Source organism: Haliotis cracherodii, unplaced genomic scaffold (assembly GCF_022045235.1).
Source record: "Haliotis cracherodii isolate W230 unplaced genomic scaffold, xgHalCrac1.p SCAF_17, whole genome shotgun sequence".
Classification (NCBI taxonomy): Eukaryota; Metazoa; Mollusca; class Gastropoda; order Lepetellida; family Haliotidae; genus Haliotis; species Haliotis cracherodii.
In genome coordinates, this window is record NW_027266272.1 from 16,464,616 (window position 1) to 16,491,743 (window position 27,128).

General features: G+C 40.8%; 2 protein-coding genes across 2 annotated transcripts in view; one reads left to right on the top strand and one right to left on the bottom strand.

Moving 5' to 3' along the window:
• Positions 1-1,098: 1,098 nt before the first annotated feature.
• On the top strand, positions 1,099-16,213 carry LOC139464649 (sialin-like). The gene is made up of 10 exons (XM_071246172.1): positions 1,099-1,212; positions 1,982-2,215; positions 3,173-3,260; positions 4,004-4,099; positions 4,824-4,954; positions 7,404-7,553; positions 9,933-10,065; positions 11,815-11,965; positions 13,419-13,509; positions 15,899-16,213. The coding sequence occupies exons 1-10, from the start codon at positions 1,099-1,101 to the stop codon at positions 16,211-16,213; spliced, it is 1,503 nt and encodes a 500-aa protein (XP_071102273.1).
• Positions 16,214-19,314: 3,101 nt separating this feature from the next.
• The window catches only part of LOC139464440 (uncharacterized), a 34,965-nt gene continuing 27,151 nt past the window's right edge, over positions 19,315-27,128 (bottom strand). The window contains exons 3-10 of the mRNA XM_071245975.1: positions 26,552-26,608; positions 24,836-24,884; positions 24,123-24,163; positions 23,349-23,417; positions 22,980-23,007; positions 22,723-22,784; positions 20,846-20,920; positions 19,315-19,516 (exon numbers count right to left, since the gene is read on the bottom strand). Coding sequence (XP_071102076.1) covers positions 19,488-19,516; positions 20,846-20,920; positions 22,723-22,784; positions 22,980-23,007; positions 23,349-23,417; positions 24,123-24,163; positions 24,836-24,884; positions 26,552-26,608 — 410 coding nt within the window. The 3' untranslated portion in view covers positions 19,315-19,487. The remainder of the gene's footprint in view (positions 19,517-20,845; positions 20,921-22,722; positions 22,785-22,979; positions 23,008-23,348; positions 23,418-24,122; positions 24,164-24,835; positions 24,885-26,551; positions 26,609-27,128) is intronic.

The following is a 27,128-nucleotide window of genomic DNA, read 5'->3' on the forward strand; positions in this document are numbered from 1 at the left end:
CCTTTGTGTACATATTGGCAAAACTATCAAAATGATGTTGCCGATAATTGTTTTGTTTGTGACTAAAATACATTTGTGACAATACAGGTAGGACACTGTTAACTGAATATCATCAAAACAGTCATGAAGTCATCACTCATAGCGCTGTTAGTTACATACAGCCTCAGCAACATTGTCATTTACGTTACTGTTACATCAGCTATCCATGTTTGAGTGAGTGAGTGAGTGAGTGAGTTAGGTTTTACGCCGCTTTTAGCAATATTCCAGCAACATCACGGCGGGGGACACCAGAAATGGGCTTCACACATTGTACCCATATCCATGTTTGAAATTCGAAATTATATATGTAACCGTGAAAGTGCACGTGTATAGCTGATCTGTATTATTTTTAAAAATAATTAAAACGTTTAAAATCTTTCTGAAATTATAACATGTGTTTATATGACTGTTCCTTTTAAACATTGCATGTTTTGGACTTTCAACAACGCCACATGCTGAAGTAACATGGCTAAACCTGATTTTCCCTGGTATTCAGAAAATATTCATGGAATATTTTTTTATGTCTCTTAAGGAGAAGAATTATAAAAATGAAAAAATGTAAAAAAAAATAGCTTCTGTTACAGACTAGATTAGCTTTATCGTGATTTTCTCTTCTTGTCTACTTCTCGTTTATAAAAGCCGTGCATATTATAATTCCAGCATTCCAAATGATAAAATTGTAAATCAAATCAATTGTTTTATATATGAACATTTATGTAAACTTATATATGAAATTTGACATTTCAAGCAGGCCAATATAGGACCTTGTCATAAATGGTTATTCTTGTGTGTTAAATACAACAAGGCTTATTGAAATGAAACGTGTTTATTTCAATGGTCAAGACAATCACATATTATATTATCCCTTCAAACGTCCACCATCTTGTTTTCCTCTTATCAGAAGCAATCGAGGCGGGAATCGATGACGACAAGGAGAAAGGTTTGGCGGATATCAAAGGCCAATCGTTCTTTCAGAAGTATGGGTCATGTCGTTGGATTATTGCCTACATAACATGCTTGGCTCGGCTGTCCCAGACTGCACAGCGACAATTTATTGGCATGTCCGTTGTGTGCATGCAAGACGGACCCACCAGTTTCCTTGGTAACGAAAGTCTTAATGGAACAGTGACCATGGAAACGCACATTGCAGAAACTAATCGGACACATTTTCAGGTAAGTACATAAATATATGAAAAATAATGCACAGTTTGGTCACTATTTTCTATACAAATGTTACGGAAACGGTTCTAACATTTAGATACTTGGAGACAAGCTAAAAACGACACATGCGCCCTATGATCCCAAGCGATTTAACCTTCATAGGAAGAGTTGCGTCCCTTTTAGATGTGATGATCCGTTTGTGATGGGTTTGAATCCCGAACTGACACCGAATATCAATTCATCCTTGATCATCCACACAATTAAATCACTTCTGCATTACTTCGGGCTGTCCTCCGACATCAAGCTGACACACCACGATATATTAACGGCGTTAAACCAAAGTTACTAAATAACTCACAGGGGAGTTTGGCAAGGTTGACGGAATGCCCGTTTATAATTTCAAAATAAGTTGCTGATTTGCTAATCGAATACGCAGGGTTACTTCACAATATGTTGATGATACGCACAAGTTTTATGTTTGTAGCGTATCTGTGTTGTTCATTGCGTATTTGATACGCTTGGATTATATTTTACTGCGTATTTCTGCATTTCTGATGCGTATTTCACGCAGATACTCAGCTTATCTGGAGCTCTGAACTCGCGAATGTATCTTAATAGAACCCAAATTCGACTTGAGCGTGTTAGTGTCAGTGTCCAGACAATTAATGTAAAGTCATGCAATGGGGAAACGTAATGGACAATCTTCTGTTTGAAATATGATTTTGAGAATCGAACATTTAGACATGATTAAATTATTTATTTATATGATTTATTTATTTAGATCGCCGAATTTGATTGGGACTCTGAGTTTGAAGGCCTGATACTGACGTCATATACCATCGGCTTTATTTTCACGCCAGTTGTCGGTGGATATGTGGCGGGAAAGTTTGGCAGCAAACTTGTAATCGCAATATCGGTGGCAGTGGGTTCCCTGGCGACATTGTTGACACCCATTGCAGCGAGATGGAATGCAGATGCCATGATTGGATTGAGAATAATTGTCGGGTTCTTCATGGTGAGCAATGTAACAGAAAATATTTATTGCGCATTCTTACATGAATTCGGAAAATACTCGATTCATGGTTGCTCAATGAGAGGTTTCAAACCACAATAACTACATCTGATTGACGGCTAATGTGCATAGTATAAATTTCTTCTTTCTCAAAAGTACAAGATTCGCCATAATAAGGACATTGGACACGTGGGTTTCACCAATGTATAAACGTCTGTAGCTGTCTTGCTTCTTGTCCTATTATTATTATTATTATTATCATTATTATTATTATTTAAAGGATTAAAAGAAAAAATGCAGCAAACCGGGTTTGGATGATTTCGAAAGCGAAAGCGAGGTCTGCATATTTGCCATGTTTTTCCTCAATCTTGCCAATCACATTACTGTAAAAGTGACAAAAAATTCAATGATATAAATGATTTCATTGGATTTATCAAAAAGGACGAGATCAGGTTTGTTGGCCTGGATATGTCTGAGGCTGTATACGGGCCTATTCCAAAGGATTTTGTATTTATCATTTGCCATGACGCCCTCTACATATTCCGGTTTGCACCATGGATGGACCTCTGTGTTAAAACCACAAGCATGGCGAAGACGGTAATAAAATGATCGAACCACCCCATCATGTCGCTTAAGATACTGTGTTTGTGCCAAATCTGGGCATCTACTGACAATATGTTGGACAGTCTCATTAAATTCATTACATAATCTACATTTCATATTCACATTTTGATGCAAAATCACACAAAGACGGTTTCGAGGTGGAAGTGATTGGTCCTGAGCAGCAAACAGAAAGCCTTCTGTTTCACTTTTCAGGCCAGACGACTTCATCCAAGTGAAGGAATCTGCAGGATTGCTGATCTTCTCAACACACTGCACATAAAGGCGTACGGTTATAATCGTCCTGTAGTATTATTTCGTACTTTAATTGTTTTTAAATATCAAAATGATCTCTTTCAGGGCACTATTGATCCTGCTATTCAAGGCCTATGGGCAAAGTGGGCCCCGAAGTATGAAAAGAGCCAGCTAACCACAACCTCTTTTTCGGGTAATTTTCCATAAATTTGTTATTTGCTCCTTGGTTGTGTGTAAGTTGGCAATATTCCAGCAATATCACGTCGGTGGACATCAGAACTGGGCTTCACACATTGTACCCATGTTTGAAATCGAACCCGGGCCTTTGGCGTGACCAGCGAACGCTTTAACCACGAGGCTACCCCACCGCCCTCAACAAAATAATATAATTAAGACAAACATGAAATGTGTACTTTAAATCTTCCACATTGTTGTGTGTTGTTGGAACTAACAATAAATATCTAGGAATGACCATTCCCGGTTGAAAACATGATAATGTAGGTAATGGCGAAAGGAAGTGGTGGGATTCATATCCTAGGTTCCGTACTGATGCTGATGTGTAGATTTGAAGTCACGTAGATAGTTAGTTGGTTGGTTGTTTAACGCCGCACTCAGCAATATCCCAGCTATATGACGGCGTTCTGTAAATAATCGAGTCTGGATCAGGCAAGCCAGTGATTAATATCATGAGCATCGATCCGAGCAAATGGGATCGATGACATGCATCAACCAAGTCAGCGAGCCTGACCACCCGATCCCGTTAATCGCCTCTTACGACAAGCATAGTCACCTTTTACGGCAAGCATGGGTTGCTGAAGACCATATTCTTCCCCGGATCTTCACGGGTCCCTCTGCATAAGAAGGGCATCGATAATATAAATGATGTCAATAAGAATAGAATATGTGAGGTTTGAATTGTATGATTTGTTTATTCAGGGGTTGCTATCGCCGGCATCCTGACGTTTTTCATTTCCGGGTTTCTGTGCGACATCGACATCGATAATGGATGGCCGTTCACCTTCTACGTGTTTGGTATGTTTATGCAATAACGTCCACTATCTAGGAACATGGCATTCTGGAATACTTACAGTTAATTAATTACGATAGGGGCCTGTAAGCGAATATGAAATTGAACCTGTTATTTGGTCAATAAGAAACTTATAGGACAATATAATATAAAGATAAGATTAGCCGCTATGTGCCAATGTATAAATAATAGTACATTAATCCTCACAACTGCCTCTCTAACAGGTGATTGAGGACACGAGAAACGACCCGTGCCGGATGATTCGATTTGCGTGGTGGTGTTGATTGATTAAAGTGTGTGTGTGTGGGGGGGGTGTTTGTTTGTTTGGGGGTGGGGGTGAGGGGTGTGGTGGTGGTTTGTGTGTTTGTGTGTGTGTGTGTGTGTGTGTGGGGGGGGGGGGGGGGGGGGGGTAAATTGACCCAGAAAATGCTTAATAAACCTAATTCGGTCCTATTTAAGAAATATGACGTCGGCTGACACCAGAATGAGTGAGTTCGGTTTTACGCCGCTTTAGGCAATACTCTAGCAATATCACGGCGGGGGACACCAGAAATGAGCGACCACTAGGCTACCCCATCGCCCCACTGACACCAGACATGGGATTCTCACATTGTAAGGAACTCAACTCTGTTTGACAAGTTGGCTACCCAAATGCCTACGTATTCTGTCGACGTTGTGAATGTTTCATCCATGAAGTGGACTCGTTGTAAACGATGTTTATCTGTGTAGGTGGTTTCGCGGCGCTTGTGCTGCTTCCATGGACCTTCACTGTGTTTGACACCCCCGACTCCCATCCGAGAATCTCAGAGGAGGAACTCGGCCTCATCGTTAAAGGAAATGCTTCAAGTCAATTGAAAAAGGTAAGCCACGTGTACTGATGACAAAAACCGCCTCCGTGGTCTAGTGGTAGAGCGTCCGCCCGAAGAGCGGAAGGTCGGGGTTCGATCCCCTGCCGCGCCATTCCATTCCAAAAGACGTTCAAAGACGGTACTTGTTGTTACCCTGGCTGGCGCTCGGCACTAAGGGGCTAAAGAAGGACTGGTCGGCTCGGAGTCAGTATACTGTGTCTGAGTGGGATATTCATGTTAAACTGCGGCATAGTATCTCAGTGTGCTTGCACTACAAATCGGCATCAGACCGGACTAGTACAAGCAGCCACACACACACATACACGTGCATGCACGTCGCTATATAAGTGCAATAATCTTGGACGCAACGTTGAACCCCATTTCACCTCACCTCACCTCACCTCACCTATACTAGTGACATAAATTCATCCCAACAGGCCTTCTTAATATCAAGGGGTTGGGGGGCCCCACTCGTCTAATGCGCCGCAATTCGCCGTGCAAGGTTATGTCCCTTGGGTACGCCAGAAACCAATTAAACTGGGTTCGAATTCCAATTCGCCCGGGTTATGTTTCTAGTGTTGTCAGCATCATACCCGTGTACGTCGGTTTCACTGAAGTGGTAAACGTCTGAGATCTGCATCACTTCGGGCTTTCCCCCAGCATTAATATAATTAACATACCACAACTGGAATACTGTTAAAAGCGACGGTAAAACCAGCTCGCTCACTCACTCACTCACTCACTCACTCAGAATATCGAAACACTGACCATTGTTTGTTGTTCCGAATTCACAATATTTCCTCAACCCAAAAGTTCCGCTACAATTTAAGCCGTGTGCACTGGTTAGACATCATGGGTTCACTCAGATAACTAAGCTAAGAAAGATGGAAGCGAATGCCACAGGAGCTCTTCTTTAAGCAACTTACAACACAATATATATATATATATATATATATCTAAAACCATGAGCTCCCTTATGACGGAAGGAAAATAAATTGGGTGTTTCCCAATGACGCCCGCTGTGACAGTGCTAGAATATTGCCGAAGGCGGCATAAAACTATACCTTACTTCCTCACTCCGAGTGACACCATTCTTACGCATGTATTGTCTTATATAGTGTTATACTTACACATATATTATTTTACAGCTTAAAAGAATTAAACTCCAAATAATTAAATTTTCGTTGTGTTCATTGACATTCCTGCATTCTGATTAGCTGAATTGGTCACATGTTATTGCCTTCATTTCCCATTGAATGTAAAATATTAAGCCACGCCCACCGAGGCGCACTACTTTTATCACTGCGGAATGTCGGGGAATCCCAATATTACAGTCGAGGGAATTCCCTTTCTGCTCACGTGTATCGTCATGAACAGGACATTCAGCGACTTTCATGGATATTCATTGTCCAAACTACCCTTTGAATCCGAAGGCCGAGAATGAATGAAACAGTAAACGTGCAGGCTCGCCTCGGTTCAACTTTCATGTCTTCGGGTTTCATTTCTAACTAGCATTTCTCCAACTGTGTTTTACCGTAATCAGGGAAGTAATGTTTGAATCTGGCTGTAACTGACCACGTTATTTGAGACAGCCGCCTTCTCCCGGACATATTTCTTCCAGTTCGTTACAGTCTGACTGTTGCAGTTCTTTTCGCCTATTGCCTTAATTGACAGGTCCAATGAACATTGTTTTGATCCTACTCCCATGTTTGTCTGTTTTGATATATACAGCTGTTTTTGGTTAAACTATTGTAGTTAAAACATGTTTTACGTGGTCGAATTTAACTATAAGCATTGACTGTGTATTTTATTCGGCGGATTCTTACAGTTTGCACTTCGGTTTTTCGATTCATACCTCAATGAACCGAAAAAAATACACAGTAAATCCTGAACTGAAAATCCTAAAAAATATCAAGGCGACGAAACCGTTTCCATACTCATAAGAAATCTCTGACAAAGCCAGTGTCCAGTGTACACTTCCGACTGTATCAAAAGTACGTGTTTATGGATCTCTATCGTGAAATAGCGTTAATCCAGACGGTAGCTTTACCAGTGAAATCCTCCGGAACATTGAAACAGTGAAATTGTTTCTACGGACATTTTCACTGGCAAATATATGTCTTGTTCATGTTCACATCAGTAATCGCGCTGAAAGCGAGCATTTATTATAGGGATACGATAAGCATTCAACCAAATCTCCGAGTCTGACCACCCGATCCAAAATGCCAATTCAAGTTTTGCGAAATACGTTCGTTTAGAGATCCCTTAACTCTGGTGGCCTACCAGCGGTCACGTGTCACAAGGGGCAGATAACTCATAACGTCAAACTGGAAAATGCCATTTTCTGTCGCCTCTGTCGACAAGTATAGGTTGCTGGGGACATAGTATATCCCGGGATTTTATCATATAGACAAGTTAAGGTAACTTGTTTTAGTACTGATACTATACACATCTACTTCAGATGCCGAATCCCCCATGGAGGAAGATTTTCACTTCCCTGCCTTTCTGGTCCATCATCATCGCTCACATCTCGTACTCGTGGGTAACGTCGTGGGTGATGGCGTATCTGCCCACGTACATGAAGGAGGTCCTAGACTACGATATAGAGGAGGTGAGGCAAAGACACCAGCACCCAGACATCCTCGGTCATCGAGGGCATAATATCTTATCTAGTGTGATAAATACACAGGACCCACTCATCACTATAGCTACGTTTCGTGGCCTCACAATCTACCACTCTAACTCGACACATAATGTATTTGGCTTTTTAGAATAATTTTATTGGATAGTTTCAGAGTCGTTGAATGCGAGTCGGGCAAAACGAAACTATGGTGACGACTTTGACCAGGGTATTTATCGTAATAGAATGGAGATAAAATACACTGGATACCCGAAGATGCGATACGTGCACTGCTGTTGCGATCTAGGTGTATGAACTGATTCTGACCATCTTCCCGAGGCAAGGGACTTATAAAGTTATAAAAGTCCAGCTTCCACCCTTGCCGAACTAGGATGGTATTATGGAGCTACATTTTGGCTGGATTAACGAGTCTATGTAGAGTCCAATCAAAATCGCGATCAGAAATCGAAATCCGGTTCGTAAACTGTCATGCAGATTTCGGTCGATTGCAGTATTTGCAAAGCATGTGCACCGCCAACTCGTTGTTAATCAAGGTGCTCACATGATTTGATGCACTTCGCGATGTAAGACCCGTTTTATCATAATATAGATCTTGATTGTCTTGTCTTGACGCCGCCATTTTGTTTGAAACGAATGCAAGTGACACGAGAGGTGGAATCTAATTGGTCCATAGGAGAGGCATAGCAGGGACATGACTCGTAACAGCCACTGGTGGCGCTACGATCGAGCCTAGGAATTCCAGCCTAGTTCGGCAAGGGAGGAAACTGGACTTTTAAAGTCTGTTAACTCTCTTGCCTTGGGAAGATGGATTCTGACATATATCAGAAATGCTTTGTCAGACAGACATATATTTGTAATACATGTCCAAAGGGCCAAACGTACATCATGTACACAATAACATTGTACAAGTTACAGCGCAACCTTGACATTGTAGTTTCAGAACATGTAGAACAGGTTTTCAAACATGAATTTTATAATAGATTCAATTTGGCTTCTTCCCTCATGAGAAATATGCGGTATAATAATATGATGATCGTCTTCATTTGGGTGGTAACAGTATGGACAGGATGTATTTTCTTTGTCGTTTTTTTGTTCTTAAATGTTCTTATGTTAAAAGTATGTACATTGCATCTAAATTTCGTTAAGACTCGAGGGTGATACTCTGCTTTTATTGACGTAAGGAAGGTTTCACATGCAATAGAACCTTTGAATTGATATGCTCCGTGTCTACTCGAAACTTGAGTTACACGTGGGGATTCAATTTGGCTTCTTCCCTCATGAGAAATATGCGGTATAATAATATGATGATCGTCTTCATTTGGGTGGTAACAGTATGGACAGGATGTATTTTCTTTGTCGTTTTTTTTGTTCTTATATGTTCTTATGTTAAAAGTATGTACATTGCATCTAAATTTCGTTAAGACTCGAGGGTGATACTCTGCTTTTATTGACGTAAGGAAGGTTTCACATGCAATAGAACCTTTGAATTGATATGCTCCGTGTCTACTCGAAACTTGAGTTACACGTGGGGATTCAATTTGGCTTCTTCCCTCATGAGAAATATGCGGTATAATAATATGATGATCGTCTTCATTTGGGTGGTAACAGTATGGACAGGATGTATTTTCTTTGTCGTTTTTTTTGTTCTTATATGTTCTTATGTTAAAAGTATGTACATTGCATCTAAATTTCGTTAAGACTCGAGGGTGATACTCTGCTTTTATTGACGTAAGGAAGGTTTCACATGCAATAGAACCTTTGAATTGATATGCTCCGTGTCTACTCGAAACTTGAGTTACACGTGGGGATTCAGATTTTATCCGGGGGCCACGTGTAGTCGTCCAATGCGCTGCAATTCTCTGTACTGGGTTGTGTCTCTTGCGAGAAACCTATGCATCGAATTCCGGTTCGCCCCGATTATGTTTCTAGGTTTGTCAGCACCATACCCGTGCTCGTGTGTTTTACATAAGTGGTAAACGTCTGAGACCTGCACCACTTCGAGCTTTCCTCCAACATTATGCCGCCTCGCCTTGATATAACTGGAATACTGTTTCGGCGGCGTTAAACCCAACTCACTCACTGACTCAGATTTGGCCTAGTAACTATGCTTATCGTAACAGTTGACTAAATTGATCCGGAGGTCAGGCCCGGAGACTTGACTGATCATTCTTTCATTCATTGGTTTGCCTGGTCCAGTCTAGATTATTTACAGGCCTAGCTGCAATATTGCTGATAGTGATGATAAACATTACATAACATTCCCTCATTCCTAATGCCTGAAGATAGAACCCAAAATCTGGGACTTTGATCTCCTTGTACACCTGTTATTATTCCTGTTGTTTTGTGCAGAACGGCATTCTGGCCTCCATGCCGTTTGTTGGACGCTTTATATCCGGGCTTCTTTGCGGCTTTGCTTCTGATTGGGTGCTGCAGAAACACATATTCACAACGGCACAAGTCCGGAAGATCTTCCAGTTCACTGGTAATCCAGTTTTTAAAAAAAATAATTCAGTGTTATGCCTATTTTTAATTATGTTTAAACCCGAGACCTTTAAATGATTTAGTGTTCGCTGTGGAACAATACAAACAACAACCTCGATTACCCAGTGTATTAAGAGCGTGTCTCAAGAGAGAGAGAGAAGTAGTGACGGGACGAAGCTATGGCGGCGAGGGTATTTATCCTAACAGAATAGAAACATTATACGCTGGGTAATGGAGGATGTTGGCACTCCGGATCCGAAATTACAGGTCCACACACGGATCCAGAATGGGGTGCAGGATCCGCACCCTCCTTCTTGGGGCATATGCATACATTTGGAAGTTGCACTCAGGAATATTCCAGCTACATAACGGCGGTCTGTAAATAATCGCGTCTGGACCAGAAAATCCAGTGATTGACATCAGGAGCATTGATACACGCAATTGGGATACGAGCCTGACTGTCCACCCGATCCCGTTCGTCGCCTCTTACGACAAGCATAGTCGCCTTCTTAGGCAAGCATTGGTTGCTGAAGACCTATTCTACCCCGATGTAACTTGTGTTGACTATGTCATGCGATCCAATTGATCCATTGCACTTTCCCTTGATTTGAAACGTGCAATTCTCCCAAAAAGTGTTCATGACACATTTATTATTTTTGTGCGTTTTCATGCTCATGGAGCAAGCTTGGGGAAGGCAAATATTCATACATCAGGAATCCTGTTGCTGAGAATAAAAAACAAGTGTCGTTTTGCTGAGTAAGTGAGTATGATTGTACGCCGCTTTTATTGCAATATTCAAGCAATATCACGGCAGGGGAAACCAGAAATGGGCTTTACACTTTGAACCCATGTGGGGAATCGAACCCAGGTCTTCGGCGTGGCGAGCGAACGCTTTAACCACTAGGCTACCCCACCACCCCCGTTATGGTGAGAATAAACAACAAGAGTGTCATTTTGCTGAGAGTAAACGCTTTTGTATGATTTATATGAAAGGAAAGTCTTGACCTCAAAAGTCTTTGAATAGTTTCCAAATTATCCAAAATCAGGTGCTCATAAGCACATATGCACACTGGTAATGTGCGATGTTCATACTGCAGCAGTTTGTTAACGTTGGACCTTACAAGAAGACACTAATCTGCGCGTAGCGTTACTCCTCTATCTGTCTGATTAAACATGACAAGATGTTCTTTTATTAACAGGAACTTATCGGAGCGGGATATATATTCAGACGGGCGAATGGGTACTTAGCTTTTGTTACATTATTTTCTACACATGTCACTCCTTTATTAAAATCATTACACTGGCTTCCAATAAGATCTAGGATTGAATACAAAGTCGTGTGCATTGCATACCAGTGCTACTATAGTACAGCACCTTCCTATCTGAGTGAACTTCTTACCCTACACCAGCCAGCACGAGATCTCAGATCAGCACAAACTCCAGTTTAGTGTCCCGATGGTCTCACTCAAAGCATTCGGCAACAGAACTTTTGCTCACACTGCATCTGTGCTCTGGAATTCCCTTCCAGTGGAAATTAGGCAATCTCCAACTCTGGACACTTTCAAGACAAAACTAAAGACTTATCTCTTTTGATGTGTCTATGACCCTGTGTGAGGCGCTATGAGCGACTACGTAGACGGAAATGGCGCTGAAGACGTGGACTTTATTATTATTATTATTATCATTATTATAGACGGTAATATAAAACTGACGGAGGAGAAACATTCAGACGGTCATATTTGGGTTGCAGGCAATGTCGTGTGTGCTGCCTGTACCATCACCATCGGTTTCCTGGACAAGGAACATCGGACTCTGGCGGTTGTGCTTCTCGTCGTCGGCTTGTCCTTCCAGAACTTCACATCGGTCGCTTTTAGAATCAACCACCTCGATATAGCGCCAAGGTAGGAAGGACCAAGGTTCTTCAAACCCTTGCGCAGAATGTTTCCCTTCTGTGAAGTAACTCCGGATATAACACACCCAATGGGACCTTCAATTTCAGTTCGTTATATTGACTGTTTGACATCCCAATTAACATACACATTTGGGATTGCTTGAGGCACAATGTAGCCGAACGATTTTTTTAAGGACGTCTTATGACATTTTAAAATATATCTGAGCCCCTTCCAACCGCGGAACCAGATTAGTTTCATTAGTTCAAGTGACTATTACACTACATAACGCAACCTGGTGCCAACTGTTACCCTTTTACAACTATACCTGTATATATATTAAATTGTATTTTTAAGCAAGTTTTTGTCATAGAAAGGAACTTAAAATAAATAATCTACAGACAGAGAGATAGTTTATTTATGTCTCACCTTGGGCACACATAAAATGTAAAAGTATGCAGCCAAAAAGTAAAATATTCTCAAGCCAAAACTACAGGAATTATGAAAGACAATCAGTTATATACACATAAAATATGATAGAGAAATAAGATAGATTAATAGTGTATGTGCACATAACCAACATAGATAACAGACTAAGATAAGACACGAAGCCTATAGTACAATAAGCGTGTATGCACGTATAAAAGATACAGGCATTATAAATACAATGTATTCATTTTTACATACGTGCTCTTCTCGTGAGTAGAATATCCTTGCAGGTTTTGGCTAACAGTGATGAGTTGCTAAAAATGTGACATAACTTTTGATCATTAGATAAATCTGCAAAATCGGTAACTATTTCATTGCAACGTTGTAAAATGGGTAAAGAAAAACTAGTATATATATGGCAGTTAAAGAGAACATGGATTTGTTTCTCGGCAGCATTTGGGCAGGCGAAACCATGTCTCTTACTGGGTGGTATATAGAGTTTCACATCTTCCTGTCTCCAGCCGCAAAGGACCTACACCACAACGACATTGAGCTAGCGCCCGTCGTTTTCTTCAGCACATAATTCTTAAAACGTAGTCCTTTGCATCATAAAACTTCATGTTAAAACTTCTTAAAAGTTTTTTGTTTTTTCGTTGTGACCTTCTCCCCGGCTGCTTGTTTACTTTTGTAGACTTAAAGACTTTATAAAAAAAACACCGCTTTCCTCAACCGTAATTACAATATGTTGTCTTCCGTAGTTGACGGTTGTATTCCGTTTACTGTGAAATCGTTAGATATCACATATCCATTGTTGCCTGAGGTATTATATAGGTCGACGGAATAAACCGATGTGATCCGAATGGTTCCAGCCGTCCTGGGTGAAAACCGTTTTATAAAATAACTTTAGGGCTACGACAGTCCTAAGTCTGTGTTAAGGTATGGGCGTACGATCACCTTAGCGCTAGGACTGCTCTGTACAACGGCACCCTGGTCGCTTCTGTTTGTTGATGGTCATTGATGTTTGTCCTTATTTCAGGTACGCCAGCGTTCTCATGGGAATCACTATGACGTGTGCTTTCGCTGCGGCCCTCTCCGCTCCTCTCATCACTTCTGCTATTGTCCAAGAGGTGAGCACTTAGCTTATTTAACAAATAATTGCATGCAATATTTGGAAGAGTAATATTCCATGATCGCTGCCATTTCGAAAAATGTTTCAGCCGAATGGATACGAACACTTCCCTGTTGTAGTGTGCGGGATCGTTACTTTCCTTTAGATGTTTGCAAGGCAATGAAGGGTTACTTCCCTTTGGCTGATCGCATTGTTCTTCACAACCAAATGATATGTTTCGTGATAGATTTACTATACACCCAAGTTCCGAGAAACAATATTGTACATGCTACCTTACCAAATAGGTTTTACGTTACAATTAGAAATATTGCATCTGTCTTGTGAGATCGCCGTGCGGATTCTGGGATTGAATCGAAGTAACTATCAAAGGCGGATCCAGGATTTTAAAAATGGAGCGGTCAAAAATATCGAAATCCTCTCTATCGTACTGCCTATTACATATTACACTTGGGTTTTTCAAAAGGCGGGGGAGGGGGCTCTAGACCCCCACTGTAACCATCGCGTGTTTTTCAGAACATATTCGAAATTAGTGCATACAGAGACCATATAATAGATATCATATGGTCTCTGGTGCATAGCTGTTCTTATTATATCTAGAATTTAAATGTCTGTACAGCATTGTGAAATGGTACTGAATGTTGTCAGAGTTACCTCCCCTGTAATGTCATGTAACAAGCTCCTTCCCAGCGCGGGACACCTTCGTTACACTCTCGGTAACATCGCGATAGTCTAGAGAGCTCCGCGAACGGGCTTTCGCTGTGAGGAGCTTGGTCATGTAATCCCGAAATATTTTCTTTGTGGCCAGTCTCATTAAAACCAGACCTTTTACTCCGCGACCATACGTCTCTATTACATGATCCGGCGACACCTCCATAATAAATCGTGTCACGTGAACATCAGCAAATCAGCGTCGGTGTTTCTAAATTATTTGGCCGGTGGGGTAGCCTAGTGGTTAAAGCGTTCGCTCGTCACGCCGAAGACCCGGGTTCGTTTCCTCAAATGGGTGCAATTGGTGAAGCCATTTGTGGTATCCCCCGTCGTGATATTGCTGGAATGTCGCTACAAGCGGCGTAAAACCATACTCACTCCAAATTATAGGTGCGATTGTCGTTGATTTGTTCCATATCCTGTCTATTTGAACGCCCTGACATCTGCACCCTAAGAGGAGTACCACTGAAGGAATAGTTGTGTTCTGTGTAAATTTTCTTTTTGTTAGAATCGAAATTTCCGAATCGAGGTGTTGAGGCCATGAAGCGCCAGTAGTTTTAGAAAGCTGAGAGCTGATTGGCTGACCCACGCATTCTTCATTTAGACCGGACAGCTATAGTTCGCTCAGGGTTCTCCCGACGTCACCTACTATGGAGGTGCTATCATATCTTAAGGTTACACACAACCAAATGATTTCCATAGACTTCTATAGTAACGTTATATTTTCTTTAAAATTAGTGAGCAACCAGGATTACCTGTACGTGTGTGCACAGTTTGGCCTTAGAACAGCAATAAAAGCACAAAAAATGGCTAGCTCAGCAGACTCTTTTTCCGAGTACAGGAAGCTAAACACACTACCCCCAGTTCCGCACCAAATGTCATTTGCTCGAAAATATCTGTGGTCACATTCAGCATACGTTATCATGTTTAAAAGGACCGCAATAAATGTAGAAAAATCATGGTTAGTTATAATTACTGGTTGGATGTACATTTCAAAAACATAAAAACCTTACACAAAATCAGCCAATCACAGCTGCCAGATAATTCAGTCTGTCAAAACTGCTTGTTGGACGACTGATTCTGATTTGGGGTATAAGAACTTTACCACAGAGAGTAAAGGATGTATCTTAAATGTTATTGACATTGTAGCATCATGGACTATGACCTGACCAGTGTTAATGATGCAATATGCTCTTGTCCAAACGTCTGAGGCATGCATCTCTTTCCTCCACAATAAGCTTACCGCCTCCGTGGTCTAGTGGTAGAGCGTCCGCCCGTAGAGCGGAAGGTCCAGGGTTCGATCCCCGGCCGCGTCATACCAAAAGACGTTAAAAAATGGTACTTGTTGTTACCCTGCCTGGCGCTCGGCATTTAGGGGCTAAAACAAGGACTGGTCAGCTCGGAGTCAGTATACTGTGTCTGAGTGGGGTATTCATGTTAAACTGCGGCATGGTATCTCAGTGTGATTGCACTATAAATCGGCATCAGTCCGGACTAGTACAAGCAGCCACACACACACACACGTGCATGCACGTCGCTATATAAGTGCAATAATCTTGGACGCGACGTTAAACCGAATTTCACCTCACCTCACCTCCGCACCAAGCTTATGTCGTTATATAACCGAAATACTGCTCAAATCGGCGTCAAACCAATCTCCCTTACCTCTTATATTTCAGCACACCCAACAAGAATGGCGGATCGTATTTTTCCTGGTGGCTGGATTTAACATTGTCGGGGGGCTAGTTTTCGTGGTGTTTGCCAAAGGTGAAGAACTAGATTGGGCCAAAGACACTCCCGCGGTGAACCCCGATGCCGAGGTTGGTGAGAAACCACCCATTGACAGTCCATTCAATATGGAAACATCTAAATATGGCAACGGGAATAACAACACAGGTTACCATGGAGATACTGACAGTGAGACAGAGAGTGACTTAGGGCAAAAAGACTTGTCCCAAAAGAAAAATGGCCACGTCTATCATACTAAACTTTGATGGTAGACTGTGAAGAGTGTTCATGTAGATAGTGTACATATGTAAATATACGTGTACATATATCATTTATTCAGGAAGAGAAAAATAATGCATTTGTAAATAAGTTAGCTTGTTTGGTTGATATGAGATCTAATAGTGACCGTAGCCTTGAGTGTAGACACACATATACTAGTATACATGTTTGTGTATAAAGGCGGTGAGATGAGGTGAAATGGGGTTTAACGTCGCGTCCAAGATTATTGCACTTATATAGCGACGTGCATGTACGTGTGTGTGTGTTTGTGTGCCTGCTTGTACTAGTCCGGACTAGTGTCAGCAGAGTGAGTGAGTATGATTTTACGCCGCTTTTAGCAATATTCCAGCAAATATCACGGCGGGGACACCAGAAATGGGCTTCACACATTGTACCCATGTGGGAATCGAACCCGGGTCTCCAGCGTGACGAGCGAACGCTTTACCACTAGGCTACCCGACCGCCCGTCAGTAGACGGATCTGTGCAGTTAACCACAAACTAAAGTGTATTTTTGTTGCAAGAACCATCGAGTCTCATTCATGCAAAGGACGGGGTAGGATATAAGGTTTATCTGTAACTAATTGGTATAATGATATGGTCGACACCATGTCTATGAGAAATCAAAGAACATATATATGTATCTATCAGCGCTAATTAACTGTTAAGTGTTAGCTTCCATTTGTCCATTGCTAATCACCCATCAGTGCCAATTAACTGTTTGCTTCCCTTGTTTCCACCTATCGTATTACTTTTGATGTTCTTACGGGTACATATATATGTTCTCTGCCCCATAGCATTCATTCACTTGATGAAGGAGTAAGTGTAAACTCCGAAACGTTGTGTTCCTCATAATAAAGATGTTGACATCCATAAATTCTCTTCCTTTTGTGTATCACTTCTATATGCCATTCGGGGGCACGGGTGGCCCAGTCGTCTTAGGCGCCGCGATTCGCTGTGCACAGTTGCGTCCCTTGGGCACGCCAGAAACCTATGATTGTGGGTTCGAATCCTGGTTCGCCCTGATTATGTTTCTAGGTTTGTCAGCACCATACCCGTGCTCGTGGGCTTCACCTAAGTGGTAAACGTCTGAGACCTGCATCACTTCGGGCTTTCCTCCCACATTAAGCTGACACGCCGCGATATAACTGGAATACTGTTAAAAGCGGCGTTAAACCAAACTCACTCACTCACTCTATATGCCATTCAAAGACATAATAAACATTGTTAAATATTCTTAGATATGCAGTTAGCTAATTATTGTAAATTTATACCTAAAATGTTAAGAAAAGTACCAGCCAACTCACTCGATATCCTGTGTCGTGGGAGATGAAGCTAACTGTGACGTTATCCGAAGCCTATCTGTACCAACCTATCCATGGATCCATTATGCCGCTAAACGGCAGCGAGAACTAAGATCTGATTTTAACGAGATTGAGAATTATTACAAATATAGAGGATATTTCATGTGTCGAGTTAAATATCATGTTTCTCTTCCCCCGTCACTAGATGAGAGAAACATGACATTTCACTCGACACATGAAATATCCTATTTATTACATACATTTTGCGTAGTTGGCTACCGGAAAATTAAATTATTTTCTTTCAAATGTAAAACCTTGAAACGTAAATTCTTACTATCTATGAGTGACCACCCCTAGTATTTGAAACTATACAAGTGGTTTCGTGTAACAAAAACGCTTTAGGGTCGAAAATTCTGTATCATGCATTTTGATATGATTATATACAAAATCAACTTTCACAGAACGAGACCGCTGTTGTAAACGAAAGAATACACGCTGGTCAAGTAACAACAATGGCGATTTGCGAAACGAACCGATTGACGGTTTAAATGGGAAATTTACTGTTTACAACGAAGCATTTCAAGAAAATAACAATCGCAATGAAGCGACATTAACTGCATAAATGACCATCTGTCATTATGTTGCCTTGTCAATGTGGAACTAACGTAAAAAGGACGTCCACAGTTTGTGTAGGGGTTAGACACTTACGATAAAGGGAGACAATTTGAGGGGAGGTAACTCTTGAATGACAATAGTTCCGTCAAAGTGTTCTGTTCACAGCAATGAAATATCACGTATTATGTTCACTGCAATGAAAATATCGCTTTTGTCAACTTCAGAAAATTCAGTCTTTCCACTTAAGTATATAAAAAAGTCGTAGATGAATTATGCAATAAAGAATCTGAGACTATAGAAGGTATTTTCTTTTATTTCGATGATTCTAGAAACCTAATAAAAATTCATTTAATGGCATGAAGAAAGAACTAGTAAGACCCTGCATCTCGATAATGTGTTATTCATAATTGGAGACCCCAACTGTAGCACTTCCGAAAACCACCTTTGTATTATTTTGAAAACATATATTAACACTAGTCATGGAAATAACATTTCTTACTTTAGCCAAGTATTATATCTGATAAATGATTACTACATCATAAAAATATATATATACCTGAGACAGTGTTAAGATAAACCAAAAATGGTAAATTCTTAACTTAGATCAGATACTGCTATCCTAGTTCCTCATCAACACCCTTCTCTTCTGATGGACAACCCCTACCTTATACACCCCACTATTGCCTCAATCACTATTGAAAGAAATTCTTACCATCCTAAAAACCCTTAACCACGTGGGTATGTAAGGGGGTGTGGAAATCGTGTTTTTTCTATTGGTGGGGAAAAAAATAAAATAAAAAGGGTCATAACCAGTGATAATTTTGTATTCGAACGCACCATCAGGATTCTGACAACACTGCTGAGACGTGCCCGTACTCTGTAAGATAATATGAATGAACGTCCACGTGACCTCTGTGTGATAGGAAAATAATGAATCTCTTAATACTATATTATAATTGCTGACTGAACTGGACGGCGATTTTCATGTGTGAGACCGAAATTATTTGTTTCATTTACAACACTACTTGAAGAGTGTTTTCTTCTATTTCTTTCCTAGGCAGGTGGTCAGAACAAGGCCTCATGTCCAGCTTGTACCGGGATCAGCTCCATTTGTCACAACTGCGTAGAGGTATCACACAACACAATTAAAAACAAGTCCCATTGTTGATAATCGTAACTTTTAATCACATATAACATCCCTAACCACTTCCAAGATCTCTCATCAGAACATCCTCAATTGGCTTGCAAAGATCGTGGCTTTTGTACAGCGAGCTACAGGCTAGAAGGGCTTCTCTAAGGTCAAAGTTTAAATTCCCGTGGTTGACAAATTAATGCGTTATGTATTCATCCGCCAAAACTGACTCCAACTGGACCTGGAACAGAAATTAGCAGCATTGAAACAGTTCCGATTTATGATCTTTGACACGTAAGCAGTCCTCTCTATAAAGTTCATACAGCCAAAATTACAACTCCGGATGTTACGACATATTGGCTAATACGATTACTCGATGAGTGTAGTGAACACTGAATCCCGGACATAACGAAGTGCATCTTCTCGAGGCAAGTGAGTTAACTGACTTTAAAAGTCCAGTTTCAACCCTTGCCGAACAAGGCTGATATTCCTGGGCTCTATCGTAGCGCCACCATTGGCTATTACGAGTTATGTCCCTTCTGAGCCTCTCCTTTAGACCAATCAGATTCCACCTCTCGTATCACTAGCATTTGCTTGAAACAAAACAGTGGCGCCCAGTCAAAACGATCTGATCGATAATCAAGGTCTATGTTGTGATAAAACGGGTCTTACATCGAGCAATGCGTGAGCACCTTGATTAAAAACATGAACAGATTTGGAAAATATCTGTTGACAACGAGTTAGCGGTGCACATGCTTTACAAATCCTGCAATCGACCGAAATCTGCAGGACAGTTTACGAACCGGATTTCGATTTCGATGCACGATTTTGATTGGACTATGCATAGACTCGTTAGTCCAGCCAAAATGTAACTCCATAAGACCAGCCTAGTTCGGCAAGGGTGGAAACTGGACTTTTTTAGTCAGTTAACTCCCTTGCCTCGGGAAGATGAACGAAGTGCTGCATTGTAGGTGGATGTATGATTCCTCATAGCAAGGCAACAGCAGGTATTTGCAATGGGGAGTCGGTGTGCATGCGTGATTGTTCCATGTACAGGGGAAACGCGTTATCTCGAACTGCATTAACTCGATATTATATAGTTTAAGACGATCCGGTTCATTTTTCGAAACAATTCCTTTTTTGGAATTGTTTGTTTCGGCACACAATTTGTCTCGAATTAGGATACTTCATATCATTTCAACTTAAGAAGTTTAACTGTTTATAATAAATCTGTTTGTTGTTTAATAACTCAGCAATATTCCAGATATATCAAGGCGGCCTGTAAATAATCAGGTCTGGACCAGAAAACCCGGTGATTGACAGCATGAGCATTTGGGATACGATGTCATGCATAAACTACGTCCTGACCACCCGATCTCGTTAGTCGCCTCCAACGTATATAAGAAGTATCCGTATTAACATGTCGTAGTGACGTATAGCGACGTATCGTATTAGCATCATAAGTGATATGTATCAACGTAATATTATCGTATTTACGTATCATTTTGACGTCTCAAACTAATACATTAAATCAATGCATTAGATTCGTGAATCATAGTGACTGCCGTACCTGGACCCCTCTTCATGACGTCATCAGATTCAGAATTCGAATTTTCAGGCGAAAGGAGAGCTTTCCACATAATTTCTGGAAGGGAAAGGTATAGCTATCATAGCAGTGGTGAATCTAGCCATTTCATAATTATACTGACCACATGAAAACTGCCCACATATATGTGATGTAGAAAGTGTTTAAGATAAGACCATGAGAAATATACAAAATGAACGCTCCCCAAGGGAGCATCAACGTATTCATCATGCATGTGATGGTTGACGTGTGGATCATAAAGCCGCGAGGAATCAATAAATGTGTGAGAAAAGACTGGTAGACAATGTGGGTAATAAAGTGTGGAGAGTAAAGTCGTGGACAATACAGTGTGAGGAATAATGCGTACAGTGTAAAGGTGTAGAATAAAGTGTGGATAGTAAAATATTGGACAATACAGGTCGGAGAGTAAAGTGGTGGACAATACAGGGTGGAGAGTAAAGTCGATGACAATACAGGGTGGAGAGTAAAGTGGTGGACAATACAGGGTGGAGAGTAAAGTGGTGGACAATAAAGGGGGTAAAGAGTATAGTCGTGGACAATACAGGGTGGAGAGTAAAGTCGTGGACAATACAGGGTGGAGAGTAAAGTCGTGGACAATACAGGGTGGAGAGTAAAGTGGTGGACAATACAGGGTGGAGAGTAAAGTGGTGGACAATAAAGGGGGTAAAGAGTATAGTCGTGGACAATACAGGGTGGAGAGTAAAGTCGTGGACAATACAGGGTGGAGAGTAAAGTCGTGGACAATACAGTGTGGAGAGTAAAATCGTGGACAATACAGGGTGAGGAATAATGAGTGCATTGTAGAGGTGTGTAGAATACAGTGTGGAGAGTAAAGTCGTGGACAATACAGGGCGCAGAGTAAAGGGGTGTAGAATAAAGTGTGGGGAGTAAAGTCGTGGACAATACAGGGTGAGGAATAATGTGTGCATTGTAGAGGTGTGTGGAGAGTAAAGGCGTGTAGAATACAATGTGGAGAGTAAAGGCGTGTAGCATAACGTGTGCAGAGTAAAGTCGTGTGGAATACAGTATGGAGAGTAAAGGCGTGTAGTATAACATGTGCAGAATAAAGGTGTGAAGCATGACGTTTGTAGAGTAAAGGCGTGTAGAATAAAGTGTGAAGAGTAAAGTCGTGTGGAATGCAGTGTGGAGAGTAAAGGCGTGTAGTATAACATGTGCAGAGTAAAGGTGTGAAGCATGACGTTTGTAGAGTAAAGGCGTGTAGAATAAAGAGTGAAGAGTAAAGTCGTGTGGAATACAGTATGGAGAGTAAAGGCGTGTAGTATAACATGTGCAGAGTAAAGGCGTGTAGCATGACGTTTGTAGAGTAAAGGCGTGTAGAATAAAGTGTGGAGAGTAAAGTTGATAATACAGGTCGATAGATAAAGTGTACAGAGTAAAAGCGTGTAAAATGTACGTAGATCTGTTATGTTTTGAGAACAAGGAGAGGAGATCAAAATGTTACGAATAAAGTGTGGAGAATAAAGATGTGTAGAATGTGTGTCGAGTGAAGGCACCGAGAACAAGGTATAGATGATAAAAGCGTAAAAATATAGATGCTGATAACAAAGAATGGTGAATATTGCTTTGGAGGATAAAGATGTGGAGGATTAAGTGTTGAGAAATACAGATGTAGAGGATAAAATGTGGAGGATAAAGTGTTGAAAATAAAGATGTGGAGGATAAAGTTTGTAGGATACAGTGTTGACAATATAAAGATGTGGAGGATTATGATGTGGAGGAATAATGTGTTGAGAAAATAGGCGTGTGGTTTAAAGTATGGATAATTAAAGTATGATGTACAAATATGTGGATAATAATTCTTGAAGAGGAAAACAGGTCACCTTTTTGCAACAGTGAAGGGTCGGATTCAAATTCGCGCCCCACTCGGTGCCCGGGAGGGAGCCTGCAAGATAGAGAAATGGCGATTACAGTTCATGAATCAATGTTACAGGTCTCACCATTTACGAGAAAGATATTCCATCTGTCGATCATTATGTGTGGAGTGTAAAGTAATGTGTTATACAGTTTCGAGGTTTTCACTTAATGACGTGAGGATTCAATCTGTTTGTTGTTGGTAGAGTAGAGTAAATTTACTTACTGGTTTGGTGTTTTGCAGCAGTGACGATCTGTGGAAGAGAAAAGTATGTGAGTAAATATAAAACGCCAGAGAATAGTCAGTCGCGATAGTTCGGCGGAACAGATTCTGTTGGGTCAAAGGCAAACTAGCGGTGAAAATTATATGAAGGGATCACTGAAAATCAGTGATGGCATCAGGTGTTCGCGAAAAGGGTAAGGTAGCATGCCCTGCCTTCCAAGTAGCACCCGCCACTCAAACAAGTTGCATATCATGTTTGTTGAAGTTGCTATGCGGGTAATATCAATCCATGGATTGTCTGGTTCAGACTCGATTGTTTACAGGCGGTGTCATTGTAAGGAATATTGCTGGGTATGAACGAACGTAGCTTACCTCCTAAATTAACTGCCCTTTCCAGCAAAGTCTCTTCTTCTGGTCGGACACGCGGCTGCTGAAGAGCGACTGGTGAAAAAAGAAAATTGTGTTTTATTTCAAATAAAAATAAAAATGATACAAAACCTTATATCAGGTAGTCACTAATTCATAGACCTGTGAAGATCCGGCGTAGACTAGGTCTTCAGCAACCCATGCTTGCCGTAAAAGGCGACTCTGCTTGCCGTAAAAGGCGACAAAGGGGATCGGGTGGTCAGGTTCGCTGACTTGGTTTATGCATATCATCTATTCCAGTTGCGTGGATCGATGCTCATGATGTAAGTCACTGGATTGTCTGGTCCAGATTCGATTATTTACAGACCGCCGTCATATAGCTCGAATATTGGTGAGCACGGCGTTAAAAAAACAAACAAACACTTATTCATAGTGAGTGAGTCGAGTTTCATGCCCCTTTTCTCATTATTTCTGTTACATCTAGGCTTGTCGGCTTAGTGTAAGAGGAAACACAACTTTTGTGAAGCCAACGAGTATGGTTCTGACATAGTTTACCCATTTGTACCCATAAACCTTAATGTCTTAACCCCTGTACATTTCTTGATGGTTAGTATTCCACCGAGTTGTTCAGGACAGCCTCCCTATTTTTCCAATTTGCCTTTTTTCTCAAAATATCGAAACACCGGGTATCATCGAACACATTTGACGTTACATGTACATTGAATGAAAACTGATGTGTTGGACATAGCACTAGTGGGCTAATACCATCATAATACTTACTTTGTAAAAGTTTCAGTAATCTGGAATCAGCATTAAAACTCCTGAAAGTATATGAAGAGTGTGTTATTAAAGTCAAATACAAATACTACATAATATAATATGCAAATACGAGTTGTCGAGAACGCTTTTCCGCCCGCTGAACAAAATAATGCACCACCGTCGATCATGGTTGAAGTTTTGCCAACGACAAGGCGAGTGATGTCCACAGTACACCTTCATTTACATCATATGTTGTCCTGGAGTAATCTTAATCGGGAGATTGTATGGGAAATATGCCGCAAGGCGTGGAGTACTGAAGTATCACGTGCTAATTGCTGTATCACAATGGTATCCTATGGAGAACTAGAGTGACGTCTGAGTCATTTGAGTTGCCATTTTGAACCATAATTCAGTTGTATGACGCTGCGTCAGCTTAATGCTGAAGCAATCCAAAGTCGTAGACGTTTATTGATATGTTGGAATATGAAACGTCAAGGCTAGAGAATAATCAGTCTCGATTATATTTTATATATATCTCGAACATATTCTGTTAGGCGTAATACGCAAAATAGTGATGAAATTATATGAATGGATCACTGAAAATAAGTAAGGACACAGGAAGGTGGTCGCAAAAACAAAACGTAACCATGAGCACAACTAACGTCGAAAAGCCCACAAACAACGTACAGTCAAGCTAGTATCACATAACAAATCGTTGAACGAGCCACACTTACCTCTTTCCTGCCCTCCGTCTTCCGTTGCAGCAAACGCCATAGTTTTGTCCTGCAACATTTAATAGAATCGTTTCATTTCACATAAGATCGCGTGTCGGTAGGATAGCCAAGCAGATGAAGTGTTCGCTCGTCACGCTGAAGGCCCGGGTTTGTTTGCCACCATGGATACTATTTTTGAAGCCAATTTCAGGTGAGAATAAAGATGTGGATGATAAAGTGTTGAGAATAAAGATATGGAGGATAACGATGTGGAGGATAAAGCGTTGAGAATAAAGATGTGTTGGATAAAGTGTTTAGAATATAGATGTGGAGGATAAAGTGTTGAGAATAAAGATGTGGAGGATGAAGATGTGAAGGATAAAGTGTGGAGAATATAAAGATGTGGAGAATGAAAGTGTGGATAAAAGTGTATCGGTAGGATAGCCAAGCGGATGAAGTGTTCGCTCGCCACGCTGAAGGCCCGGGTTCGTTTGCCAACACGGATACTACTTTTGAAGCCAATTTCAGGTGAATCCCGCCGTGATATTATTGGAATATTGTAAAAGCAGCGTAAAACCATACTCACTCGATCGAATACAACACAGACGACGGGCTGACTCATAAAGTGTTTTGAAGTAGCCTAGCAGTTGAAATGTTCGCTCGTCACGATGAAAACCCGTATTCGAATCCCAAATTGCTACTGTGTGTGAAAGCTAATTTTGATGTTCCCCGTGTTTTGTGAATGGACTATTGGTGGACTTGGCGTATACTCTCACTCAGTTATGCACGCGAGTCACTCATGAGGTTTAAATCATTTGTAAAATACAATATTTCAGTCTTACAGTCGGAAATTCTTGTACAGTAAAGCAGTTCTTTCCTTGTCCTGACCAATGTGAAAAATTCCAAACGCCATTTGAGACACCAGTGCGTGGTTCCTACTTTATCAGTGAGTGAGTTGGGTTTAACGCCGCTTTTAACAGTATTCGAGTTATATCATGACGTGTCAGCATAATGTGGGATGAAAGCCCGATGTGATGCAGGTTTCAGACGTTTACCAGTTGATGAAACCTACGAGCAAGTGTGTGGGGCTGACTAACCTGGAAATATAATTAGAATTCGAACCCACAATCATAGGTTTCTGGTAAGCCCAAGGGACGCAACTCTGCACAGCGAATTGTGGCGCCCTGGACGACTGTGCCAACCGTGGCCTCTCCTACTTATCGAAACACTTGAAGCAGTATGACCGAAATACAACGAAACTACGTACAACGGTAAAATGATTGGTTTGGTGTTTAACACCGCACAATATTCCAGCTATATGGCAGCGGTCTGAAAATAATCGAGTCTGGACCAGACAATCTAGTGATTGACATCATGAGCATCGATCCACGCAATTGGGATCGATGACATTCATCAACCAAGTGTAGCGAGTCTGACCACACGATCCCGTTAGTCGCCTCTTACGACGAGCATGGGTTGCTGAAGACTCATTCTACCCCGGATCTTCACTGGTCTACAAAGGTAAAAAAAATTACTTTTAACGAGTTTATTACTTATTTCTTAATCTTTTACATTTTTGTTAAGCATAATGGCGTCATGGGGCTCGCTAGGTCTCGTGTGTTCTCGCATTTCCACGACAGCTGTAATGGCATCGACAACTTTGACCAATGACACGTGCCCCCTCTTATTGGTTTAATTAGCAATTCAAATATTACGCCATAGAGTCAGACTACTTACTTTTGTCATTGTACCTGTCAGGATCCCCCAGGAGATCGATGTGGTTCTCAGGTTGACCTGCAACAAGGATATGTCTTGTTCAATGGATTCAACACGAGGAGATTAAACAGAAGCTTACTGAGATATTTCCAGGTTAACATTTAATCTCAGTATAAAGAAAACATATTTTAAGAATATGAATTGTTGAATTGTATTTTTAATTATGCTGGAAAGGAGCAGAATATATCTATTTTCTAAAAGATGAAATATGTGAACTTTCCAACTTATGACGGTAAAACATATATATACATAAAACATAAGAATGATACTGTTCGTATCCTGTGCAAAACAATATGATGTTTGGTAATATACATAGTGCATAAAAAAATCTTCATGAGCTCTTGTTATAAATAATTACTTTCGTTTATACAGTTTATAAAGTTTGCTTCCTAAAAAGACTTGTACATTTTCTGGCTTTAAAATAAATACAGGTTTGTTTAAATGAGTAATATTTGTAAAGGTAGGTTTTAATAACATACAGTTTTTATAAAGTGCGTGTCTTAAGTCTTCACAAACAAGACATGAAATTTAAAAAATA